The 24,930-nt window shown below is 39.8% G+C and overlaps 1 protein-coding gene across 1 annotated transcript in view; it reads left to right on the top strand.

Moving 5' to 3' along the window:
- Nucleotides 1–24,930, top strand: part of CDC42BPB (CDC42 binding protein kinase beta) — a 133,890-nt gene that overhangs the window by 91,997 nt on the left and 16,963 nt on the right. The window contains 11 exon segments of the mRNA XM_044435862.1: nucleotides 1,078–1,226; nucleotides 4,147–4,241; nucleotides 4,322–4,401; nucleotides 10,647–10,742; nucleotides 11,159–11,233; nucleotides 12,502–12,607; nucleotides 14,284–14,420; nucleotides 16,951–17,090; nucleotides 17,538–17,619; nucleotides 19,120–19,336; nucleotides 20,583–20,645. Coding sequence (XP_044291797.1) covers nucleotides 1,078–1,226; nucleotides 4,147–4,241; nucleotides 4,322–4,401; nucleotides 10,647–10,742; nucleotides 11,159–11,233; nucleotides 12,502–12,607; nucleotides 14,284–14,420; nucleotides 16,951–17,090; nucleotides 17,538–17,619; nucleotides 19,120–19,336; nucleotides 20,583–20,645 — 1,240 coding nt within the window.

The following is a 24,930-nucleotide window of genomic DNA, read 5'->3' as shown; positions in this document are numbered from 1 at the left end:
CAATGTAGTGCAGTGCCCCTCTGACTTGCATTTAGCCAGACACAATCTCCCCAAGGGGCACTCAGTGTTTGGCAGCAGGGAAGAAGGTTTTCTTGTGGTAGCTCCCCTTATTTTGGAAAGATCTCTCCACTGAGGCCCACCTGGCACCAATTTTGTCATCTTTTTGTCATTACAACAAGATTGGCTTCTTCTCCCAGGTATTTAATGACCTGAAAGGGACGTTTATATTAGCTGTTTTTAACTGGTCTAGTATGTATTGAAATGTTGTAAGCCGCCCCGAGGCTTCGGCGAATGGGGCGGCATAAAAATGTTTTAATAAATAAAATAAATAAATAAATAAATAAATAAATAAATAAAATGGTATTCGCTGTTATATTGCTTTTAACTTTTGTACATTGGAGGAATGTTGTCCATGGGGTCGTGATGGGTCAGACACAACTTCACAACTAACAACAACATTTGAAAAAATACCTGCATTTGATTGCATTTATGCTCCATGTTTTTGTGAAATGTTGTGAACTGCTAGAGGCCTTTGGCTATTGCACAGTATAGAAATAATAATAATGGTGATGATGATGACAACAACAGAAAGATAAATTGGTTTTTTGCATATTTACAAATACTAGCAAATAGTATTTGTAAATAGCAAATGTACAACTATACAAATACATTGAAATGGATTTTGACACGTTATCGACTGAGTAATTTGCTCTTTTGAGTAATTAGATTAAATTAAATCTTAAATTACTTTTAAACTTTTGGATCTTTTTTACCTTTGCTTGATCAATGCATATTCAGATTTTTTTTGTCAACTTCTGCATTATGTGCAACATTACCCTGTTTTTCAGGCTGTAGTCCTGTTCAGTCCTACCTAAACTCATGTATAAGATTGTCCCATCTGCTACATTTTTTTCAGTTGGAATGCATTAAATTATATTATTAAAATATAGTTGTCTTTTAAGATCTTTGCCCCACTTTACTAATGATGAGGAATTCAAGTGAAGCATTTCAATAGCTTTACTATTTAAACATGTAATGAATTCTTTAGTGGTATTAACAACTGCCTCATTGCAATAGGACCCACTGTGGAAAGTGAGGCGTAGTCAGAAGTTGGATATGTCAGCAAGGCTGGAATTGCAGTCTGCCCTCGATGCTGAAATACGTGCCAAGCAGCTCGTGCAGGAAGAATTAAGGAAAGTTAAAGATGCCAACCTGTCCTTTGAAAGGTAATGTTTGAGTTCTTCCTTTAGCCTCTTTCACACTGTTTTTCTAGTGTAGGAGTTGAGTGCAACATGCAGCATTCTGGAAGGGTCTGTTGTTAAATGCCTTTTTAATGCCTATTTTGAAATGTGTGAAACTGTTAATGTATTCTGAGGAGCCTAAGTAACCCAAAGTGCTAAGTGTAATAAAGAGTGCTAGCTATAATGGCTTGGATCCAAAATCTGCACAATTCGCTCCCATGCCCAAATAAATTTTGGATATTAATTCCCCCATACCATATGGCAGACATCTTTAGAAATGAAAGAGAATTTGAAACAAAGTATTCAATGTGCTATCTATGTCAGTGAACAAAGAGTTCAAGAGAAATTCTGCACATGCTAAAGCTCTTGGGAGCACCTTTAGATTTTGACTTTTGGATCCTGGCCAGGTCTGGTGCATGTGGACCTTGGCTCACCAACTTAATCCATTCCAGGACTCTGGTCATGAGCCAAGTCAAATTTCCCCATAAGGTTCAATGTAAATAAGGTTAGTCCGTTCTGTAACCATTTTTTAAATCAGAAAAAATTGAAACAAAGTGACAACAACAAAGATCGCGGCCATCTCCCCACCCCCACCCCAAGCACAAGCGCGGCCATCTCCCCACCCTCCCAGCATGACCGAGATCGCGCCTGTCATCCCTGCAAGCGCCCGTCATCCTGGCACGCTGGGGGGTGTGGGGAGAGACAGGCGTGATCGCGGGCGCACTGGGGGAGGGAGAGATGGGCGCAAACAGTGCACTGGGGATGGGGAAATGGCCTCGATCGCAGTTCTGTTCGTGCAGGGAAGGCGTGCCTGATCAGAGGCGCGCTCCTGCAGGAAAAACAGGCAGAATCTCAGCCATCTCCCCCGCGGCTCTGCTTTGCTGCTCCTGTCTTTCCTGCAGCCGCGCACCTCTGATCACCATGCCTTCCCTGCACGAAAGCAACTGTGATCTGTGATCAGAGGTGCGCGGCTGCAGGAAAGACAGGAACAGCAAAGCAGAGCCGCGAATCTGCTTGTCTTTAGCGCAGCCACGTGCCTCTGATCATGGACGCCTTTCCTGCATGAATGGAACTGCGATTGTGGCCATCTCCCCGCCGGGGGCGGGGGGGGGGGGAGATGGCTGCGATCTTGGTCGCCACCCAAAGCGGTGTTCATGACCCAAGTAAAAAATTTCAGTAATTTTTGTTTGTGAGCCAAGGTGTTCGTGAGCCGAGGTACCACTGTAGAGGACAGACTGCAAAGCTATGAGCTTCTTCCACATCTAGTATGAATTCTCCCTGCCCTTCTCTCATTAACCTTAAAGTGGGCAAGAATTAAGCATGGTGTACACTTGCAGAGACATAATCCTTAACCATGGTTAAAGCTGTTAGTATAGGGACAGGAAGAATAAAGGGGCTGAGAGTGAGAAGAATGCAATCCCATGCCTGCTTCTCATCTCTGTGATTAAGAGATCAAGGATTTGTGTCTGTACTGGACTTTGCAGTGGGAGGGGGGAGGGGGGTGTCATATAATATGTATATAAGGGAGAACCTGTAGATGCTCATGATGTGCAGGGAGTGCAGAAACCCATCTTGTTCGAGTCTCTCCCTGCTGCCCCCAACTTTTATATCATCTCTTCTGTCACCGCCTATTACCACTGCAGTTGTACCTCTGACTGGTGAAAGACACAGGGGAAAAAGGAACAAGATAGAGAGCTGATTTCTTCCCAGTACTCTAGGTAGTGCACTATCCACTGGAGCCATGAAGATTCACAGGGAGCCTGAGGCTAGCAATTTTGGTTAGCTTTTTGTCACTGGGTGCCAGAGAAGAATAGGAGAAGACCCATCCCTACTTTTGTCAAGCTCTGGAAGACCTCTTCCTTCAGTACATTTTGATAGCTTCAGTTACATGTTACAGTAAGCCATTCAAACAGTGATTATATTAATATACTGTCTGAGGTGACCCAAACATTTGCACTGATTAACACTTTTCTGGATATAATCTTCCATTTCTCCTACGGGTTCTCTGATCTTCTCCAACTGTGGAAAACTAGAAAAAAAAACCACAACATGTTGTTGAAATTGTTGTTAAATATATTATTATGCACTTGTCCCAGGGTGATGTACAACATAAAGCATAGTTCTGAACCAGTATAAGAAGTTCATATAATCAAATTAATTTTAAACCAGTTTTGAAAGAATGGTATTATTTATTATTAATATGATCCAAGAACATAGGAAGCTGCCTCCTCCTAGGTCAGAATGTTTGTCTGTTAGCCTATTAAACTGTCTTCTCTGACTGACAGCAGCTTTCCCAGAGTGGTAGCTCATCCTTTTCTGTAATAAAAGATGTTGGGAGGTAAACCTGGGACCATCTGCTTATAAAGATCACTTGGGTTATTACTGTATAACCTAAGAGGCTGTGTATGCAGGGTTGCAACCTTTTAAATATTTGATGATTTGGTTATATAGTCTCTGAAAAAAGTGCAGACCTTCCACTAGTTACAACTCTGGAATATTTGTCTGAAGGCCTGGCTATCACTGACACAGCTAGAAGATAAGAACATAATAAAGAGAGCCTTTGATGGATCCAGTTTAGCATTCTCTTCCCACAGTGGACAACCAAGTTCCTGTTGGAAGCAAAGCATGAATGCGACAGTACCCTTCTATTTTTGATCACCAGAGACTGCTACTTTCTCATATATATATATATATATATATATATATATATATAATTAATATAACATATATGATATATAGCCATCTTAACTAGTACCATTGATATATTTTTCCTCCATTGTAGGGGTAAAGAACTGTTGAAAAGGATTGCCCCCCCCCCCCCAATAACCCTGCTAAAGTAAGGCATGGAAATGTATTTTGTTCTCTTACATTCCAAATATTTCAAGGTTTCCATTTTACCATTTAGCAAACTAAAGGAATCTGAAGCAAAAAATCAAGAACTCATGGAAGAAGTTGAAGGTTTAAAGAAGAAGCTAGAGGATAAATACAGGAGTGATGCAGGTAATAACATATAAAGGACGTATAAATTAGAATAGCAGAATTATTATATGTTTTAGTCAATTGTATTTCCCTTTTTCTAGGCCTAAAACTTTCAGACTTCCAAGATTCCATTTTTGAGTACTTCAATACCTCGCCTCTTGCACATGATCTTACTTTCAGAGTGAGTATTGCTGTGTGTGGTTACATACATTTGCCAAATGTTACACCAAGGAAATGCACATTGAACTCAGATGTAAAAAATGAATATGAAGCATAAAGAATCTGTACATAGTAAGCATCACAATTGTACAGTCTTACTGAGTAGGTAATAGCAGTTCATAAACAAAAATTCTCAATCTGGATTACAAGACCCCTTCAGGCAGGGGCTTGCCTCTTCTCCTTATGCTATTATGCACCATTTCAGTGGTAGTTCAATTTAAACTAAAAAAGCGGTCCTGTCAGGGAACAAATGGAAAGAAGACAAATCTATTAATGTGATCCATATTTATCTCTTTCCTCTCACTATCAGCATTTCTGTCCTTATTTACCCTTTAATGACCCTAAGAGGAAAGAAGAAGACATTTGTGCTTCTTCCTTTGGACTCCTATATTTTTTTGTCTCCATTCACACAGCGTATCTTGTATCCCATAGTTTCTTCCACTATTGGAAAAGTGAGACTAAACAGTTTTGGGGGTTTTTTTGTATTTTTTGTGAGCCGCCCCAAGGCTTTGTTATGATGGGGACAGCATAGAAATGTTTTAAATAAATAAGTAAGTAAGTAAGTAAGTAAAGGAAGGATTGGGCAAAAAAACAAACAAACCAATAAGCACACTTGTGAAGACACATTAGTCCACTGCATTGTCTAGTAGGCAGACAAATCCTGCAATCTAAAGGTTTTGCTACCAGCAGAAAGGGGCAATCTGCTCAGTTTTGAGGACTGAAGAGTACTAGCTGGACATTGAAAAAAGGTTGTGCAATCCAGTGGCTAAAGTCACCCACTTAAACTCATGATGTCTGACTTTGTTTCTCCAAACACTCACTTAAGGATGCAGAGTGCAATCTGTACTCTGCAACGTGCTGTGTTTTCATTTTTGTGTCATTTTGGTTATAAAACTGTGGAATGGAAATTCATATTTTGTTTGGAGATTGGATTATATAGGCTGTTGCATACAGAACTAATGAAGAAGGCATGTTAACAGTTGTCCTTTGGAGCAAAGATTATAAGCGGAGAAAGATAGTAATAGTTATGCTTTGTTTTTGCTTGCCATTTTTGTAGCATTTGTATGTGAAATTATGGGCCCTTACTGTAGTCTTACTGTAGTCTTCAGGAGAGTGATTAGAACAAATCCATGTGGAATTTGAACTCAGTTATGGCACACATCTTCTCTGATAGTTATGAAAATCCAGCTGCTGCTGAATGGGCACATTGCAACTATGTCGTACTTCCCTTGAAGATAACATAGCAAAATGTCATATGTAATTAGTCATATCAAGTTAAGCACTCTTGACATAGGGCCTTGTTCTATAAAATATGCAGATTGGGCAGGATGAAAAAGCTCGTATGTGAGAATAATATATAAAAATGAATTTTCTTGTTGAATATGCCTATTTAACATTTGCACATACCATTTCTTTGTCACTTCCTGGGTTTTCCTTATTTCCTTTTCAAACTCCCTGCTGGCTGCCAAGGAAAAGTCAAATTGGATGTAGTCTGAATAGAGCGTACACTTGTGCTGCTTTTATCTCACAGAATGTAGATGCTAGTTTATTGTTGTTGCAGAAGATGTGCTGTGTGCTACTGTCCACCCACTCTGAAGCCTCTTTGAAAACAGCCTAGATGGAAAGCAAACAAAAGTTGCTGCCAAGTCTTGGTTGTTATCTGTAGCTTAAAGTAAAAAGATGTTTGCCAAATTAGATTTAAAAGTGTTGTATGGTGCAAGTTTTTTTTTTAATGAAGATCAAATATCAGCCTTCATTACATATATCTGCAGGAAATGTTTATGTATTTTGCAGTCTCATTTTTTTCTTTTAAAAAATTCCTTACCTCATTTGACCTTACAATAGCCCCTCAGGTTGATCATTTTTTTGATATTACAATGGAAAAATGAGGTTGCATGGTGGTAACTTTTCCCAAAGCTACTTGGTGGGTCAAAGCTTCTGATTTCAATGATAGATTTTGTTGGCTGTTTTTGAATTGCTGTGTTTAATAGCAAATGCATTTGGTATACTACCGGGAATGTTTAATTATTGTAACACAAAGAATTTGAGAGTATCAGAAAAAAATGTCTTTGTAGTCTCTGATTGTTGCTAAATACTAACTTATCTAGCTAGTTTGCAAATGACCCTTTTAATGGTATGTTAGGTAAAAAGTGATCATTTTTATCCTCTCATATGTGTTACAACAAGGACTCCGTTTCTTCCTTGTCTGCATCTTCTTCACTAGCCTTTTGGGAAGAAGTAAGTTTATGCTGATTGCTTTGCCACCCTAATCTGTGATTGGTATGTGTAAAATTGCCTTCCTAAACTAGTGTCCTTTTTAAAGTTTCCTTTATATATGTGTTCTTACTCTAATGGTACTGAAGATTAACCAACTAAATAGAACTAGCTTTGTCTATATTTTTAACAGTCCTCTTGTAATTGGATCAGGCAACATACACTTTATATGGCACAAAAGCAGAATTTGACAGTTTATGGGAGATCTGCAAAATTGCTGGTGTAGTTTATACTGACCAGGAATGTAATTCACCTAGCAGCGGTTGGGATTTATGATGGTCCAAATCCATTCAACTGTAAAAATCCCTTGTTGATAGTGATGTAGTCTACAGTTGAATGCTGCTGGATCCAGTCAAATCTTGGCCTTGCATATTATTACATGTGGTCCACACTAAATTTGTAAGATTCTGCTTTGAAACCCTATTCCAGGTTGGTTGGCCTTCAGAAATAAAGCTTTATCTGTGGTGGCACTACTCTCCCCTTAAATATTTGTTGGATACCAACTTAAAGCAGGACTGTTTTTCCAAGGATTTGATAGTTGTTTGATGGTCCCTATTGCTCTAAAATTTTATTTGCAAGTTTGATTTCAGTTTTATTGTTTGTATTGATCAGCTGCTTTGGTGCTGATGTGTGAAAAGAGAAAAGGTTCCACCATTAATTTTGAATGCTTAATTAATATTTTAATAATTTTTATTTTAATTTATTTGTGCTGTTCCCTGAACAAAGGAGAAGCAAGTCCACATTTATCTAGAGGCAGTTGTGCTCTGAATTTTGTGTGTGTGCATTGAAGCAAAGTAAAGAGCTTCAGTACCAACTAAGCAAATGGGATTTATATAACTTGATGCAAAGTTAGTAACAGCAATTTTGTTAAGTATCTAATGAAATAGTACTATAGTTTGCCCTCCATTCTGCTTCGACTTAACATGCTTAACTATAACCACAGTGCACTTGGTTTTTTAGCAGCAGCAAGTACAACTTAGTATCAGTAGATAATCTGCCATTATCTCTGTCTTATATAGCTGCATGTTCGGGTGCTTCTAAGTTTCAAATTCCTCAGTTCTAGTTGCAGTCTTCAACATGCTTTCTTTTGTATGAAACGCTCTGTTGGAATTTTCTTCCAAGTGAATACATATAGCATTATTGCACACATAAAGATGTAGGCTATAGCCCTAAACATAATTACTGGGCTCTAAGCCTTGTTGAATATAAGGGGACTTATTCATGAGCAAGCACAAATCAGATTGTGCTGTAAGCCGATTAATAGATGGCCCCCTCTAAGGCTATGCTTCTTGGTATCTGAGATGCATAGCTCTAATGTGTTATAGTAACATTAAAAGGTACTCTTTCCTAATAATGGATGATAGCTTCCATCTATTTGTTGGTGCTCACTGCTTCCAATATCCTCAATGGCAGACTTTTTGGTAATATGCAAATTTATTTAATTGTGCAAAAGACAGATTATGAATCAATAAAACATTTTAAATAACTTGACTTTCCTGATTAATACACAGAATTATTAGACCCCTCTCTGGAATTTAACTTTTTTTAGCTGCAGCTCTATCAAGGCAATTGGCATAATCACAGAAACTGCCAAATAGAAGTGACTAATGGGTTGTAAAAAATGGAATGGAAGAATTGGTGTGGAAGAAGATGGAAGAATTGGTGTGCTGGATCAAATCAAAGATCTATGTAGCCCAGAATCTTGGAGTGGCTAAGCAGGTGCTATCAATGCCACTGCTCCCCATGACTGGTACTGAGAGACATATTGCTCTGAAACTAGAAATAATATATAGCTACCATGACCAGTAACCCTTAATAAGTGTACCCTATAGGCATTCTGGCTGCCTTTGACTGTTGCAGAGTGTATAGGTACAAGTCATTATTCAGATATCAAGGCTAATTCTGGTAACAGAAGTGTAACTGTATTTTGGCATGATGTTCAAATTCACAGACTATGATTTTTGATCAGAATTGGAAGCCATTGTTTGAACTGGATTTGCAAATCAGGGGTTGTTCTAGTTATACTGGATGGAGTTGCACTCCTCCCAGAGGAGCAAGCACGCAGCTTGGTGCTGCACCTTGATCCAACGTAGTCACTGGAGAACCAGGTGAGCTTGGTGGCTCAGAGTTCCTTTTACCAGCTTTGGCTAGTATGCCAGCTGCGGTCCTCTCTGGACAGAGATAGCTGGCTACTTTAATGCATTCCCTGATATCCTCTAGTTTCCGTTTCTGTCATGTGCCGTATGTTGAGCTGTCCCTGAAGAGAGTTTGGTAGCTGCAGCTAGTGTAGAATTTGATGACTAAAGTTCTCTAGTTGGAGCCATGTTAGAAGTTCTGAAATAACTACATTGGCTATCTATCTGTTAAGCCCAATTCAAGATGTTGGTGCTCACTTTTACAATGTTGAACACATTGGGAGCCAATTACCCTTTCCTAATAACCAGCAGCTTGCTAATGTTGTTGGATGAATCCCTTCTCCAAATTCTACCAGCAAGAGAGGTGCATTATGCATCCTTCAAAAGAGAACCTTTTCCACCTGCCTCTAAATTGCCCTTCTGAGTGGCAGTACAGCTGGCACTTGCATCATATGCTTTTCTCTAGCCAGTCAAAAAATATTATTTGCACATAACTTTGAATTTATTGTATACTTTTTAGCTGGTTGAATTATTTTATTACCTCTCAATTTTTGGATAGGATTTGTATCCCACACTTAGCATTAATTTCATTTATGAATTGATACTTTTAAGTAACTATGGTATGACCTGATAACTCGGTGGACAAACTACAGTTCTAGCCATCATTTCACCTCTGTAATACCATGAAGATGGCTGTGAACTGACCTTCTTATAGAATGAAAACTACAAGCAGCCAAGCAACTTCAAACCCTGGTTTGCCTGATGTACCTGCTGGCAGTGCAGAACTTGGTGTGCCATAGTGTCTGAAATGATCTTATTAAAGGTTTTTAAAAGGAAATGTTGTTGTCCAACCCAGCTGAAAAAGCTCTAATTGTAATTTTGTCAAAAAAATTAAAAGCTTATTCCTTGCAGGATGAGTAGTGGGAGGTTTAAAGCAACATGCTTGATCTTTAATTATGAAGTAAAAGATGTCATATGTTTTTGCTGAGCAGTTTACACCTTTGACAGCTACTTGATTTAGCTACATAGTATTAAAGCATCAGATTATTTCTGCTAGTTATATTGAACATGTAAACAAAATCAACAGTGTATGGACACTTCATGTAGAATATCTGCTTTGTAAGACCCGTTGCTGTTAACCCAAGCCAGTTTTGTGGGTGCAATATTTCACAGTGCCTAAGTATGTTGCTTCATTTTGTTAACAATATTCACATTTTTCTAAATATTTATTTTGGGGTACCAAAAAGGCACCTCAGCACCCCTTAACTCTGCATGCTAATGCTTATATATTGACATTTATAATTTAAATCAAAACTCACGTATCTGTTATTTCACAATGATACTAAGTGATGGGCAGGTGTATATGAAGCAAAAAGTACACTGAGTAATTCCCTACCACCACCATCATTTTATTTCTTTAGGAAAATTGAAATTGAACTGCTTTATGGAGATCTGGCTTCATTTTGTCTGTGCCTGTAATCAGTTTGAAGTAACTTTCAAAGAGTTTTTGGAAGCAAGCATCAAGAACTTTACCTTAATCTCAGGAAGAAGTGACACTTCTAAATTGGGGCTTTCAACAGCTACTAGTTCCATTTGTACAATTTAGCTGTTGCTTTGAAGAGATTGTTTTTAGAGAATTGGTGTTAACTAGCTCAGTGGTGCCAGTGGAGACGTGTGTTCTCTCCATCTTCTTGGCAGACAGACCCTTTTGCCTCAATTGACCTTGCCACTGAGTTACTACTTGGGACCTCATTGTTGTTGGAACTAACTCGTCCGCTATCTTTCCCCCACGCTGCAGACGAATTCTGTTAGTGAGCAGGAGGCACAAGGGTCCAAGGCAGAGGTCTCACCGTCGACATCTGTTGTGACTTCAGAGCAGCAGCAGCAAGAAGAAGTAAGCAGCCGTTGTTCTAGTACTGCTCAAACTAAACCACCCTGGGCAGCCCTTATAAATGTGTGTTATTGTCATCAGTCCACAACAAATATTTTCTTCCTTCATAGCATGTTTCTTTCCATGTTCATGCCAGTGTTTCAATATACATGCTTTGTGAGCCTGTTTGGTTTGTTATGCTTTCCCAGTGTGTCATTGGACTCTGCTGTCTTGATGACCTTCCGTTGCTTGCTAGAGTGCAGGCCTACCTATGTGTCTTTCTGATCGGCACACCTAGTTCTAGCGAAATAGGAACGATGCTTCATTTTTCAATATTGGCTCTTACTAACCTTTAAAAAGATACTCAGTCATTGTTGCTTGAGCAAATGTACATCCTGGAAGTCTTAAACCTTGCTCAACTGTAGTTTTTTGCAATTCAGGAACCAATTCGGCTTCAGAGGACGCTTGCTGTTCCCTCCCCCACCATTCAGTCCATTTCTCTAGCTGTACCAAAGGTATGGGGGGCCTTAATAATTTATTTCGCTTAGAACTGTGGGAGGGGAAGGAATGTGAAAAAGGATTGTGGCTTCATATGTGATCCATCTGTGCATTTAGTCATGTCTGCATGTGTGTATTTGGTCATATGTGAGTTTGACAGGTGATTTATTAAGGTCATTTTTCTGCACAGCTTGTTAAACCACCAGGACAAATTCCAGCTTGCCATGTGTGGCAGACTAGAAGGGGCTTATTGACCCTCCAAGACTGCAAAAAATGGCAGCGGGGAGTACTATGCATACCAGTAGAGGGCTTGTGAGCTGTGTTTGGCTTTATAGGTCACAAGCAGTGCAGCTCAAGAGTATGAAATTAACTATGAAATCAACTTGAAATTGATTTCAAGTTACAGTTCTGGTCTATTTAAATAACATATACTTAAAATAGTCATGGTGGCTACTCTGATTGTATGCTGGGCTTTCAAGACAGATCACTTGCACTAAAACAAAGCATAACACAGCCAATTTCAGTGCAATTCAAAAACAGGAGTGTAATAGGTGGATTTAAAAAACAAAACAAAACAATAACAGCTCACCAAAAACAGAGAAGGCAAAGAGCCAAATGAACATTTTTAGCCTCTGAGAACATTCTTAAAACCATGGCCTGTTCAATATGAACAGTAAATATTAGCAATAGGAAAAATATTTACTATTTGCCTTTTATAGGGGCAAACAAATTCCCAGTGACAGGCACAGCCTGGCACAACACCTCAGTGGTCTTAAGACTCTGAATCAGGCACAGGACAGTGATATTATCATGTTCTCTGTCACTCTCCCTACCTGAAAACCTTCCTTGTACAGTTCTGTACTCTGTGGGTGCCTTTTTTTCATGCTGGCACAGCCAGTGGTTGTTTCTCTTGCACTGCAGGTGGCTTTTCCAGTGAACAGACAAGGGAGCCCACCAAGATGTTAGGTGCTTTGACGTGGGCCATCTGCAGTGCTGCCACCGTGCAGAGGCAATTAGGGATTCAGAATGATGTGATTTTTAAAGCAAACACTTCAGTGTTCTACTTCAGGGAAGCAATTTGATTTCAAGGAGGAATATAAATAAATTGTAGGCATGATCTGGTAGGATGTGGCCTTGTCCAGCTCCAACAAGTGAATAAGGACTGCATCAGGACTACCTGCAGTTGAGCAAACCAAGGTCCATTTAAATGGGAGCTTTGCAATTGAGGCTAGTTTCTTACCCAGTGTAAGTTTCTGAACTTATTTATCCTGAATTTATTTTTCAGCCTAAAGCTCATCAACTCAGTATCAAATCCTTTTCAAATCCTACTCAGTGCAGCCATTGCACATCACTCATGGTTGGATTGATTAGACAGGGCTATGCTTGTGAAGGTAAGTTGGTTTAAATATCCTAAGCACTCAGCAGTATAACAGCATAATTCTACATCTGTACGGCAGCAAAGGAGTGATTTGGAAGGGAAGCATACCTTTGAACTCTTTACATGCGAGCTTAGTATACACAAGCATCTTTCCTGTCAGTAGCTTCAGTGAGGGCAGGAAATAGTTCTGTAAAAGCATGGGCTTAGATGTCCAGTGCTTCTTTTCATAGCAGGGATCATCAGTGAGAGGTGGCATTAACAAGCACAGTTTAGGATGTGACACTGCTGCACTGGATTTCTCTTATGCTGTGCACTGCTGATACAATTAAAGGAGGCTAAACAATATGTGGAATACTAATTTGAGGCAAAATGAAAACAGCACATGCCTGCTTCATTGAGATTACTTGATGTAGGTATATGATTCTTGATTTCTTAGGGCAGAGGTGAGTAACTGAAGGGCATTTTTACTCTTCAGAACACCACAACTCACTGGGTTGTTGTTGTTGTTAGTCGCACAGTCGTGTCCGACCCATTGCAACCCCATGGACAACATTCTCCAGGCCTTCCTGTCCTCCACTACCCCTATTTGAATAGATTGTTTTAAAACATTAAATAGATGGTTTGCTGTTGAAAGTTGGCAACAAAGCACTCTGTAGCATTCAGTGGTGCTATAAGGGTTGAATTTAGCTTGTTCAGATGAAATGTGACCTTTTAGTTTTCTGTAGCTGCTATAGGGTGCCATTTTGTTTGTCAAAAATCCTTTTAAAAAGGCGGGGGGGGGGGAGAAACAGTATGGGCTGCAGGCTCTCTGTTGCTTGGAAATCCATGCTAACACTAAGCTGTGCATCAGCATCATAAGACATTGATTTCCAGACTCTGGAACAAGAGGTGGTGAACTGTGTCCTAAGTGATTAAACTCTTCTTGAGTCCATCCACCTTTCTTTCCCTATTGAAAGAAGGAAGCTGCCTGGAGCAACAGTGCCCCTCCTCAACATATAGTTAGCAACACCTTCTGAGTGGAAGGAGTGAGGACTCTGATTTGGCCTTTGTTACAACTATCAATTATGTAAAAGTCTGAGATGAATTACCGTTACCTAGAAAGCACAGTTCCTGAGCTTTCCTTGCTAAGAGAAGGCTCATGGTCAGGTAGCAATATTAAGTGGGGTTTTTCCACTGTAGCAGGATACGGCTGCTAGCAGCTTGGAAACTAATTGAAAGCACATACATGTACTTGTGGATGAAAGAGTGGGCGTGTCTTCAGTCTGATTGAGAAAAAGCCTATACCCTCCAAAGTGTGGGATACATGAATCTAAGAATACTTGCAAATAATAGTAGCCCTTAATCATTGCAGCAGGTTATTTGGCAGTGTGAGTTAATGTTAGAACCAAATAGGTACTTCTAAACAAGAGTCCACAAATTCTCATGTCACGTAGGTCATGGGGCATGCTTTTTGATCTTCATATAGCATGAAGCTTAGTCCAGCTTGGAGCTGCAAAACTGGACAGGAGTGAATTGTGCTACCACAGTTGGCTTCTGGGCCCTCCAGAGCAGAGCATGATGCTCAAACAGAAAACACTACTGCTGTTCCCCTGGGGCAAGGGCAAAGTTGGTGGCAAGCAGAAATTACATGTTCTTTGTTCTCACTGCTTTGTCATGTCATGGCATAACAATTCACTTTTTCTTCCTTAGTGTGTTCCTTTGCATGCCATGTTTCCTGTAAGGACAGCACCCCACAAGTCTGCCCTATACCTCCAGAGCAAGCCAAGAGACCCCTTGGAGTAGATGTTCAAAGAGGCATAGGGACAGCCTACAAGGGCTATGTTAAGGTAAGAATCTGCTTTCTTGAGGGGGTGCGGACTGTAACCCTATCGGTAGTGCTCTTGAGAATAGGAAGGATTAAGTTGTTAACTCAAAAGCCAGTATTTTGATTTATTGAGATAAGTAGCTACACAGGCAAATAATCAAGCCTAGTACCATATTAAATGATGACATTTAAATCTGTAATTGTAAAATAAATACTATATCAGTTGCAAAGGTTTCTTCATTGCACTTGTTCCATACTTTATAACAAATGCATATTTTCCCTTAACTATTCATTTCCCCTCCCCCAGCAACTTACACAAAACCCACTAGGCTTAGTGAAACCATCCATCTGAAGGAGCAGCTCCATAGCTTGGGGCTGTTTGTGGATCCAGCTAAAGGTCCAGATGACCTCAGTGGCTCAGAATGCCCACTACCAGCCTCAGCTGGCTTGACAGGTCTACCCATTCCTGGAGAGAGATAGCTTAGCCTTTCTTACACGTAGACTGCTGCAGTGTGCTCTATGTGAGTCTGCCCTTGAACTTGGTTTGGAGGGTGCAGGTAGTATGGGATGCAGCAGTCAGGGTGCTCAGGAGGACAAGCAGCTGTTTACACCTTACCACTGTGCCAAGATAACTGCAGGGGCTGCCTGCTAGCTTACTGAGAAATGTTAAAGGTTAACTTGTTAACGTGCAAAGCTTTAAACAACACAGGACCAGGGTGCCTAGCAAACTGCCTTCCTCTGCAAACACCCAGCCAGTGATTAATAGAAAAAAGAAAGGGTGGATATAGCAATATTTCAGAAATAAGGGCTAAACCATTGGTAGGCTAAACCTTAAGGGGTGGAGTGGGGTGGGGTTTGTGCATCTCGTACATGATTGTTTTTATCTTGTTTATTTCTGTATTTATGTATATCCAGAACAAGCCAGAAGTGTGTATATATACATGACAAAGAATCAGCCCTTTTTTGGTATAGCATAAATGTGTTTATATGAAAACCAAAATTTCACACAGAAGCTAAAGTGAGAAAGAGCAAAAAATGAAATAGCTTCCTTTCTATCATTTAGTGTACTGCTCCCTGACAGCTGCAGTAGCTGGAGGCACTTGATTATCTAGGTATATTACAAAAATCTTTTCCTCACAGTGTGTGGCTTGGTTTATACTGTACTAACATCAGACTTTCTAGAAGAGGCAGACTGCTGAAGAAGACCTTTCCTAGCTATTCCCTCCCACCCTGTTCCATCTTCCCAAATTGTGATAAAGCCTAGAGGCTTTGTTTACAGTTCATAGTAATCCCCTTAGTGCTTAATCCTTAGACTAGTGAGCATGGCAGGTGGTCTGATATGGAGTATTCGGAACTGGCAGCTGAAATACAACTGACTGAAAACTGGGAGAGGATGTTGTGAAACAAAATGGATTTATTTTCTAGCCAAGCTTAATTGGGAAGGATAAAAATCCTTGGTGCCTTGTTCCTCCCTTTATATTTGCCAGTTGCAAGACTGAAATATACACATCCTAAAGTTAATTTTTAAAAAATGGGATCATCTTTGAGGCTTGAGTGCAGTTCCCCCATAATAGGTTCTGTACAAATGCAGAGCCTCATTCCAGAACATTCTAGGGCTAGGCTAGCATCTTAGAGAGCATTCTCCTTCCACCATTAGTGTGCATGCTGAAGAAAGCATGACTGTGTGTTCAGTGGGAGCTTTCTTCTTTCTTTCTTTCTTTCTTTCTTTCTTTCTTTCTTTCTTTCTTTCTTTTAAAAGGGTTATTTAATTTTTTCCAGGGGTAGCAGCACTCCCATATGGATTACCATATAGCACTAAACTAGGGTCTAGTGGCATGGCCTGAAACAACCCTGACCAAACCCTTGGGCTTGTGTATTCCCACCTCCTTCTACCATGAAGCTGGAATGAGGGCTCAGACAGCATTTAGTTCTATTTTCAGTTGTTCTATACAAACGCAAGATCATAGTTTACCACAGACTGTGGTTAGTTAAGGAAGCACCTTGATATTCCAAAACTGAACATGTATTATTTAGAAACTGCCCAGGTTTGTGATAAACCACATACAACAAGACAGTCAGGATTTTATGTATTTTATTCTGTTTATTTCAGTATTTATATATTGCCTGTCACCATTTGCAGGATATACTGAAAGTGGAACTAAACACTGGCCTTCTCAGCAGTGTGGATAATGGAACAGGGAGCATGCAAGCTCAAGGCTTTGCTCAGGACCACCATACCCATGGTGCTAAAGTGGACTATGGAGAGCACTGGGTGTTCACTTGCAGTTTGGTGTCTTATTAACTTAACTCAAAGCATCGAGAATCATTTTGCTCCTTACAGTCCTGCACATAATTTTTATAACCCATTTGCACATGCTTCCAAATCCACAGAGTTCATTCCTCCATACAAAAAGTCTATCACTGAAAACCTGAGTTAAATGTAACACTAGAAATATCTTGCATTTCTGTTGTTGTTGTTAGTAGGAGGAAATTTTCTTCCAAGGGGCTTCCTCTGCTTCCTCTATAAAGCTGTGAATAATATCTTTTAACAGGTTCCAAAGCCAACCGGAGTTAAGAAAGGGTGGCAGCGGGCCTATGCAGTTGTCTGTGACTGTAAACTCTTCCTCTATGACGTGCCTGAAGGAAAATCCACCCAGCCAGGAGTTGTCGCAAGTCAAGTCCTAGATCTCAGGTTTGTGTTGGCTGGCCATTGAAGTGTTTTTTCCCCCTTTGTGTTAATTGTATCAATAGGAAAATAAACATAAATGTGTCATGAAAACAAAAAATGGCACAACCACTTAAATAGCATTAACATTTTGTAGCTGGCTTTACTTACATCAATATGCATTTTGTCAAAACATTGAGACCCTCTTTATATGCAGTATGAGATCTTTGCACTCTCATACACTCTTACTTTGCCCTTCATTTTTCTTTCGACTTTCTCCAGTACAAAGTAATGGGTGTTTTTAGCAAACTTACATGTACCCAAGATATTCCTCAGCAAACCAATCTAAAATTGCACCAGGTCATGTATTAACTTCTTTCACAGGGAAAGAAAGCTGATACTTTTTCCACTAGCTATACTTTTAGACCAATTCATTCAAATTAAGTTGACTTGTATTATTTATTTTCTTACTAGAGATGAAGATTTTTGTGTGAGCTCAGTCCTAGCATCAGATGTTATACATGCAACCCGCAAGGATATCCCTTGTATATTCAGGGTAAGACTATTGGATCATTTGTGCCTATCTTGTTTGTAGTTTACTTAACTGTAAATTCATGTGCTCATACTTCACTTCCATGAGCAACCAGTGAGTAACTATAGCACACTGTTGAACTGCAATTTCAAATACTACATTTATGAAGTGAACCAGCATGGGTAGCGGAAAGCTTTTTCAAGTGTAATAAAGGGAGTTGGATTTTCCTTTCCATTGCTCTGGGAAGTACAGATTGTATTGTTACAATTTGCCCTTTTATTGTTTGTAATGTGTGCTTTCAGATGCTCATTTACAGAAATTAATAGTACTCTCACTTTCTAGAGACCAGAAAACATTTTACCTACCTCTATTACACACGTGCTTGAGGATGATTATACTTTTCAGACTTTGAAATGCTGCCCAGTGCACATACCCAGGGCCAAACTATGTATAGTTTAAGCCTGCCCTGACCCGATCCGAAAATAGTTATATCTGTCCCTGCTCTGTTACAAAGATGCTGTCTTATCAGTGTCTGCTAGGTATCATAAAATCATGGCATAGCTGAGTTGAAAGGGGCCATGAAGGCCATTGTGTCCAAACCCCTGCTGGTGCAGGACACCAGTTTACACCATCCCACTCAGATGGCTGTCCAGTTTTGCTTTGAATGTCTCTAGTGTGGGAGAACCCATGACCTCTCTGGGCCACTGGTTCCACTGTCGTATTGCTCTTCCTGATATCTAGCCTATACAATGTCTAGGAGCAGATATTCAATAGCAGCCTGCTCTCTGATGTGGGTAGCCTTCATTTTGTGCAGTTGTCACACTTTTAAAGAACCAAAATATGGATTTAACCCATTTAGGAAGCCATTAGATTACCACAGTTTCTCAAAATGGGCTGCCTCATCCCCATGCTGATCAATGGTATCATCATGCCAAACAGTAAGGATTTTACCACATATCAAGTGTAAATATGAAATACATAGTAAATAGCCATTTAATACGAACGTTTCTCCAAACAGAATGATGTTGAAGTTTTTGCAGTTCCCAATGCATAATCTTCCGTTTCCAGCAATTTTCCACAATGTTTTGTGAAATGGTGCAAAAGTGTTTGTAAGAAGGCAAATGACATGGGAAGATAGAATATATTGTGGTTGGCTGGGCAACAGCTACTGTTGGCCTTCCTCATTTCAGTCATGGATGCTTGCTTGGATGTACATCCCAGTTATACACATTCAGAAATGTTTTAAAGAAGAATTAAGTCAAGTATTAAAGCAGATACTCAAATAATTGCTGAGTCATTGTACAAAGGAGAATGTCAGGATGAATAAGGGGTTTCATGAATTTGGATTTTACACATAAGATTTCAAGATGCAGGAACTTTGTCTTTAAAAGTTGGTGCCTCTTCCAAGCCATTACATATAACATCTTTACCAGTAGCTTTAGCCCCAGTGTGTTTCTCTTGCAATACAGAGAGTGAGCAAAATTTCATTTCACAATTTTCATTTTGCTTCCTTTTGCTGTCAAGGTGACAGCTTCTCTCTTAGGCTCACCTTCAAAGACCTGCTCTCTGCTGATCCTAACAGAAAATGAGAATGAAAAGCGAAAGTGGGTTGGAATCCTAGAGGGGCTGCAATCTATTCTGCACAAAAATAAACTCAAAAACCAAGTTGTACATATTCCACAGGAAGCCTATGACAGTACACTTCCTCTTATTAAAACCAGCTTAGCTGCTGCTATTATAGGTATGTCAACTATATCAACATGTTTGAATGTGGGGTGTTACAGCTGAAAATGGAGCTAATGCATTGCCATCCTTAAATGTATTATTCCTCATCTGCATTTCTGCCCAGAAAAGCTTAGTAGTGTGAAATTCACTAATTGATTTTTAAAAGCTAATTATGATTAACTCTACTTGCAGCAGGCATCTGCAGTGCTTGAATGAATTTTCTTATTTCAATGCTCATTGCTTTCTGGCTTAGGGAAAAATAGCTTGTACAGTAACAAAGCCTTAAAATATAATTGTGAAGATTTTCCCTGCAGTCCTTCTAATTTGGGGAGATTATTTATTTCCATATCTCTATCCTGCCTCATGCACAATGACCCTCAGGGCAGCTACCAAAATTATCATAATAGTACTGTATAAAAACAATGTTAAAATAATAAATAGAATACACTATTAAGAGTAATTTAAAACCGCATAGTACATGGGTGCAGTAATATAAAGCCATGCTAGTTAAAATAACTGTTTCCCACACCTTAGTGTGAATGCTTACTGGAGCAGAAACTTCCCCATTAATTCTGGGAAGTGAAGATGCTATTAGCCTGGTGGACATCCTTATGGATGGCGTTATAAAGTGAGGGCGCTACAGTGCCAAAAAAATTACTCCCATTGTCTCCACCAGTCTAATCTCTGAAAGAGTAAGAATGGGAAACAGCTACTGCTTCTGATTTCCCAGAGATCTTGACTCAGGCTATCAAGGCTTTCATCCTGTGCCTAATTTCCTAGAGGTAAGACCCATTGAATTCTATGAAACATACTGTTGAAAGAGACATGCATAGGATTACATTATTAGGGCTTTAACTATTAGTATTTTTTAAATTATGCCTAGAAAGAAATTTGAATCCATTATAACCCAGATGTGAGCTGTTTAACCTAGGAATTCTTGTGGCTAAGCAGGAATGTTTCTGCTTTCAATCAGCAGTCCAGTTCCTGGATAGTTGGTCTGACATCTGAACCTGGAACTCTGGGTTGTTAAGGGGAGTAAACAATGTAAGTCATTGGCAAACTCTCTGCGATTCTTGGTTGTTGATTGAAAGTGACAAGTGCACAGGAGGCAGTGCACTGATTATCCTTACGTTTGAAAAAGATCTATCTGGTCCCACTGGCTCAGTGTCATAATCAAACAAACATGCTCTGTTAAACAGATAGAAGCTCAGAGTTTGCAGACATCCTGATGCTAATAGTCTTTCTCTCCTCACCATTACCAGATCGGGATAGAATAGCAATTGGTTCTGAAGAAGGTCTTTACATTATAGAGGTGACCCGTGATGGTAAGTTCTCTAAAATTGAGCAGTTATATATTGAGGGGTGAACTGCATGTCTTAAGTCTTTTTTTTCAGTTATACAGCATTTCTTCCCATACAAATTTCTTGTTTAACTGACAAGTGCTGCACATGCTTAATTTTTCTATTTGTTCAGTGGGTTTCTTAAAATTCAGCAGCTCACTTGGCAGGCATTGTGGATGACAAAAGTTCTCACCTTTACTAAAGGTATTAAAACCATCATACTAGTGCATTGAATATGGAATGGGCTTCCAAGGGAGGTGGTTAAGGCCCCATCAGTGAGGGTCTTCAAGGAAAGATTGGACAACCACATGTGTGGGATTACATGAGTGGAGCTGGGGGTCAAGCTAGATGGCCTGGGATGCCCCTTCTGACTCACTTCGTTTCTATGTTTCTGCGCGTCATGGAATTCAAGGAATCTAACCTATGTTGTCCTTCATCAGCTGATATGGGTTAGAGGGGCAATCCACTAGGCAATCCTAGCATGCACAAGTTAAATAATAGAAGGCGTTTCATAATCAACTGACATGCTGCTTATGATTCTTGAAAACTGAGGGACTGGGCACATTGTGCAGCCTCCCTGTCTCATTATAAAAGGAAGTACTTCTTCTCATAGTGCACAATTAAACTATGGAATTCACTGCCACAAGAATTATCAGCACACCTTGATGACTCTGAAATGGGACTAGACGGATTCCTGGAGAATAAGGCTATCAGTGACTATTGGTCATGACAGCTATATAGTACCTCCAGATTCAGATGCAGTATTTGCCTCTGTACCAGTAGACGGGGATCATGAGTGAGTGGGATGGTACTCTTGCACGTGTCTCCAGTCTGTGTGCTTTCTACAGGCAGCTGGTTGACCGCTGTGTGAACAAAATGCTGGGCTGCACAGGTCTTTGGTCTGATTCAGCATGCCTCTGCTTCTTGGGAATACTAAACATTTATGAAATAACTAATCTTAGCAGGTCATCTGAAATGTAAGAGTGAAGGAAGCAATCAGACCTCTCCAGGGAGGAGTTTCACAACCCATGTACAACAACAGAAAATGCCCTCTCTCTGGTCCCAACCAAGCATGCTTTTGAATGTGGGGGTCCTGTCAGAATATAGCAGGGACTCTGGTGTTGCATGCAGTAGGTGCACAGGATACGGGAGAAAGTAGATCATCAAATATCTTGGACTCAAATTGTTCAGGGCTTTGTAGGTAAGAATCAGCTCTTGGGAATTGCACTCAGAAGAGAAATTGAGGCTAGTTCAGGTGAAGCAAAACTGCCTGCACATTCAACAAAGGGAGCTCCAGAAAGCAATTTTAGTTACTGCATTTTGCATCATAGGTTTCTGAATGTTTTCTAGAGGGTGTCCCACACAGAGAGTATTAGTAATCCAGCTGGATGTAAATGGGGCCACATCTGCTTTATCCAGAAAAGGGACATGACTGGCATACCAGCTAAAGCTGTGTAGAAATGCACCTAGTTACAGCAGCCAGCTGATGATCTGGCACTGATCCCAAGCCATGGACCAAGTGTATGAAACCCATCGAGAACAGGGCATATACCCTCTGTCAGTTGTACTCCTACTGACCAGTAGTACCTCTGTCATACCCGGTTTAAGATTTACTTTAGTAACCCACATCCATTCTATTCGCTTAGTAATGTAATGGATTCAAGGTTTCCAGTGTTCCCTTGGTATCAACAGTATGATATCAGCAGATTGATGACTTTCAGCCCCAAATTGCTGGATTATTTCATCTCTTGGTGGTTTTGGGTATATGTTGGTGATAAACACTTCTGGAAGCTGCACAGTTTGTAATCTACCAGCCCATGTATTCATCATCAGACAGGTATTTGGCAACACATATCTCCTTTGTAGTCCCAGGAGACAGATTGGTCCCTTTGTGAGACCATGAATGGATGTGGTTTTTGTCTTGGCTTTGTTGGTTACAAGTTTTATAAGCCTGCTGTACTGAGTTCATATTTACACTGTGCTATGTGCTACACCATGGAGCAAACATGACTTCTTAAAGCACCTTAAATGTCAGCAGTGGAATTTGCTAGCTCTTTGCTCCATGTATATTCTTGATAGACTTGAATAATTGGAATCAAGTACGATTGCTCTTGGTTACAGAAATGATTTTCTTTCACTAGTCTGTCTAGAAAGCCTTGCTGATTTTAAGATAAATATTTCTCCTCCTATGTTCTCATTTATTACATTGAAAATGAGAAATCTTTATGACTTGTCAACAAGCTTTCAGAAAAGGAACTATCTCAAGTAAATAACTGGTTTATAGACTAAAATAGATTTCAGGACCTATTTTTCTCTGGTCAGAAGATTTTTTGTTATATTTTCTGGTCATATTATGCAAGTATATCTCTCATTTGATCTGTCTCACTGACTTTTGTAGGATTGTTTCCAAGAGTATAATTATGCTTGTACCTTGCATACTCCAAAGGAAATAATGATCTTCTGAACTATGTTTTCGAGGGAGCTAATGAGTAGAAAAATATGGTCTGTTTAGGTACCAAAGGAAAGAGGACTGTCCCCCCTGAAAAAGTGTGTTCAGGCTAGATTTCTGTAATGTAGGAGTGTCTTTGAAGATGGTTCAAAAACTTTAGTTAGTATAGAACACAGCTAGCCTGTTGACATCAGAGACAGCCTCACTAGGTGATGCTCTTTTCTGGGCCTAATTCAAAAAGCTGCTCTTGACCTTTATGTTCCTAAATTGCCTGAGTTTTGATAACTGTAGAGTGCCTGTGTTTCTGCATAATTTTTCCACCCACCATACTTAAAGTCTTCTGATGTCATCCTGGTCCAAGTTCCACCCTACAGAGAGACGAGGCTAACATACAGAGCAGGCAGAACCTTTTCAGTAATAGCCCTAATGTTCTAAAACATATATCAATATGAGAGAAAAAGACACATTTACAAACTTAGCCCTGTCTTTTTTAAAAAAACACATTAAAACCTTTCTTTCTCTGAAAGCCTTCAATTGTGGCCCACTTCAGTTTTGAATTTAATAGGTGCTTTTATTTATATTACTGCAACATTTTATATGAATAACGGAAAAGCACCCAGCAGCCTCTCATTCTTTCTGAGTGCAGTGGGGTCACCTTGTTCTATGAATTGAAGAGGGGGCAAATTAAGAGGCTGTGTCTTGCGGCATTAAGAGACTGCGTGAGGACCTTCAGCTGGCTCAAGAAAAGAAATGATCCAAAATCTTCTGGGCTTTTTTCAGTCTATTCAGGGCAAGAATTCTGAGGTTGTAAAGCTTACCTCTCCTGATATGGAGTACTGGAAACAATTACTGTACCATAAGGTATTTCAGCTACTGGAATTGTTTGGACTTAGAAGTTCTGCAACTAGAATAGTGAAATTGTTTGACTCTCTTTATGTTCTCAAGGGAATGAGTTCAGTGTGCAGAGAGCAGCAGGAAGAAAGTTCATTGATCTTCCTTGCCTGCCCAGTATCAGTAGAATAGTGTTAACTCTGTTGCACAGAGGTGTGAAGAGAGACATTAGAGAGAGTGCTGTTTGACTCAGTCACTGCTGAGGTTGTTCTAAATGTGTTAACTGTTAGCAAAGCAAGTTTGTTTCTAAACCAGAAACTTGATCAGATATAATCCATCTCGCTAGGACCTGAAATTGCAGTGTGTTAACTTGTAATTGGAATTGGTTCACTTATTGTTTTATTAGATCCATGAAGTTGTTCACTTCTTTCCTAAATTTTTAGGTCATGGAACATTTGCACTGTGCGTGCAGCACCCAAACATGAAAGATTTTCATAGTGCTCAATAGAACGCTTCCTTGTTTTTCTCACAGGGCCTGTAGTTCTCCCTCTCTGCCCAATGTAGGTAGCGCAAGCAAAGCACATGGGACAAAGGGAGGGCTGGACAGGAAAGATCATGGGTAAATTACTTTCTTCTGGATTCTGTAATTAATCTCCAATTGGCCTGGTTGCAGGTATGCATTTTGATATGGGAACCCAGACTGATGGGTTAATTAGGGGTTAAAACAGCCCATGTTTTATGGTTGGATTAAACTCTGGGTTGTTTATCCACTAAACAGTTCATCAGTGATGCTGACAACCTCCTATTGTAATGGTCAGAGGATGCAGCTACAATCAATCTACATTGCTATGAATTGTGGATTAAATGATTCATAGTTTGTTGCTGTTATGTGTAAACCATTTGAGTATTCAAATGTTGGCTACTAAAAATGAGCTGAGATTGGTTCAGATAGTAAGTTACTGAATTTCGCTTTCATGAGATTCAGTCACA

Source organism: Varanus komodoensis, unplaced genomic scaffold (genome assembly GCF_004798865.1).
Source record: "Varanus komodoensis strain SLA01 unplaced genomic scaffold, ASM479886v1 scaffold3, whole genome shotgun sequence".
Taxonomy (NCBI): domain Eukaryota; kingdom Metazoa; phylum Chordata; class Lepidosauria; order Squamata; family Varanidae; genus Varanus; species Varanus komodoensis.
This window is presented reverse-complemented; position numbering and strand designations above follow the sequence as displayed.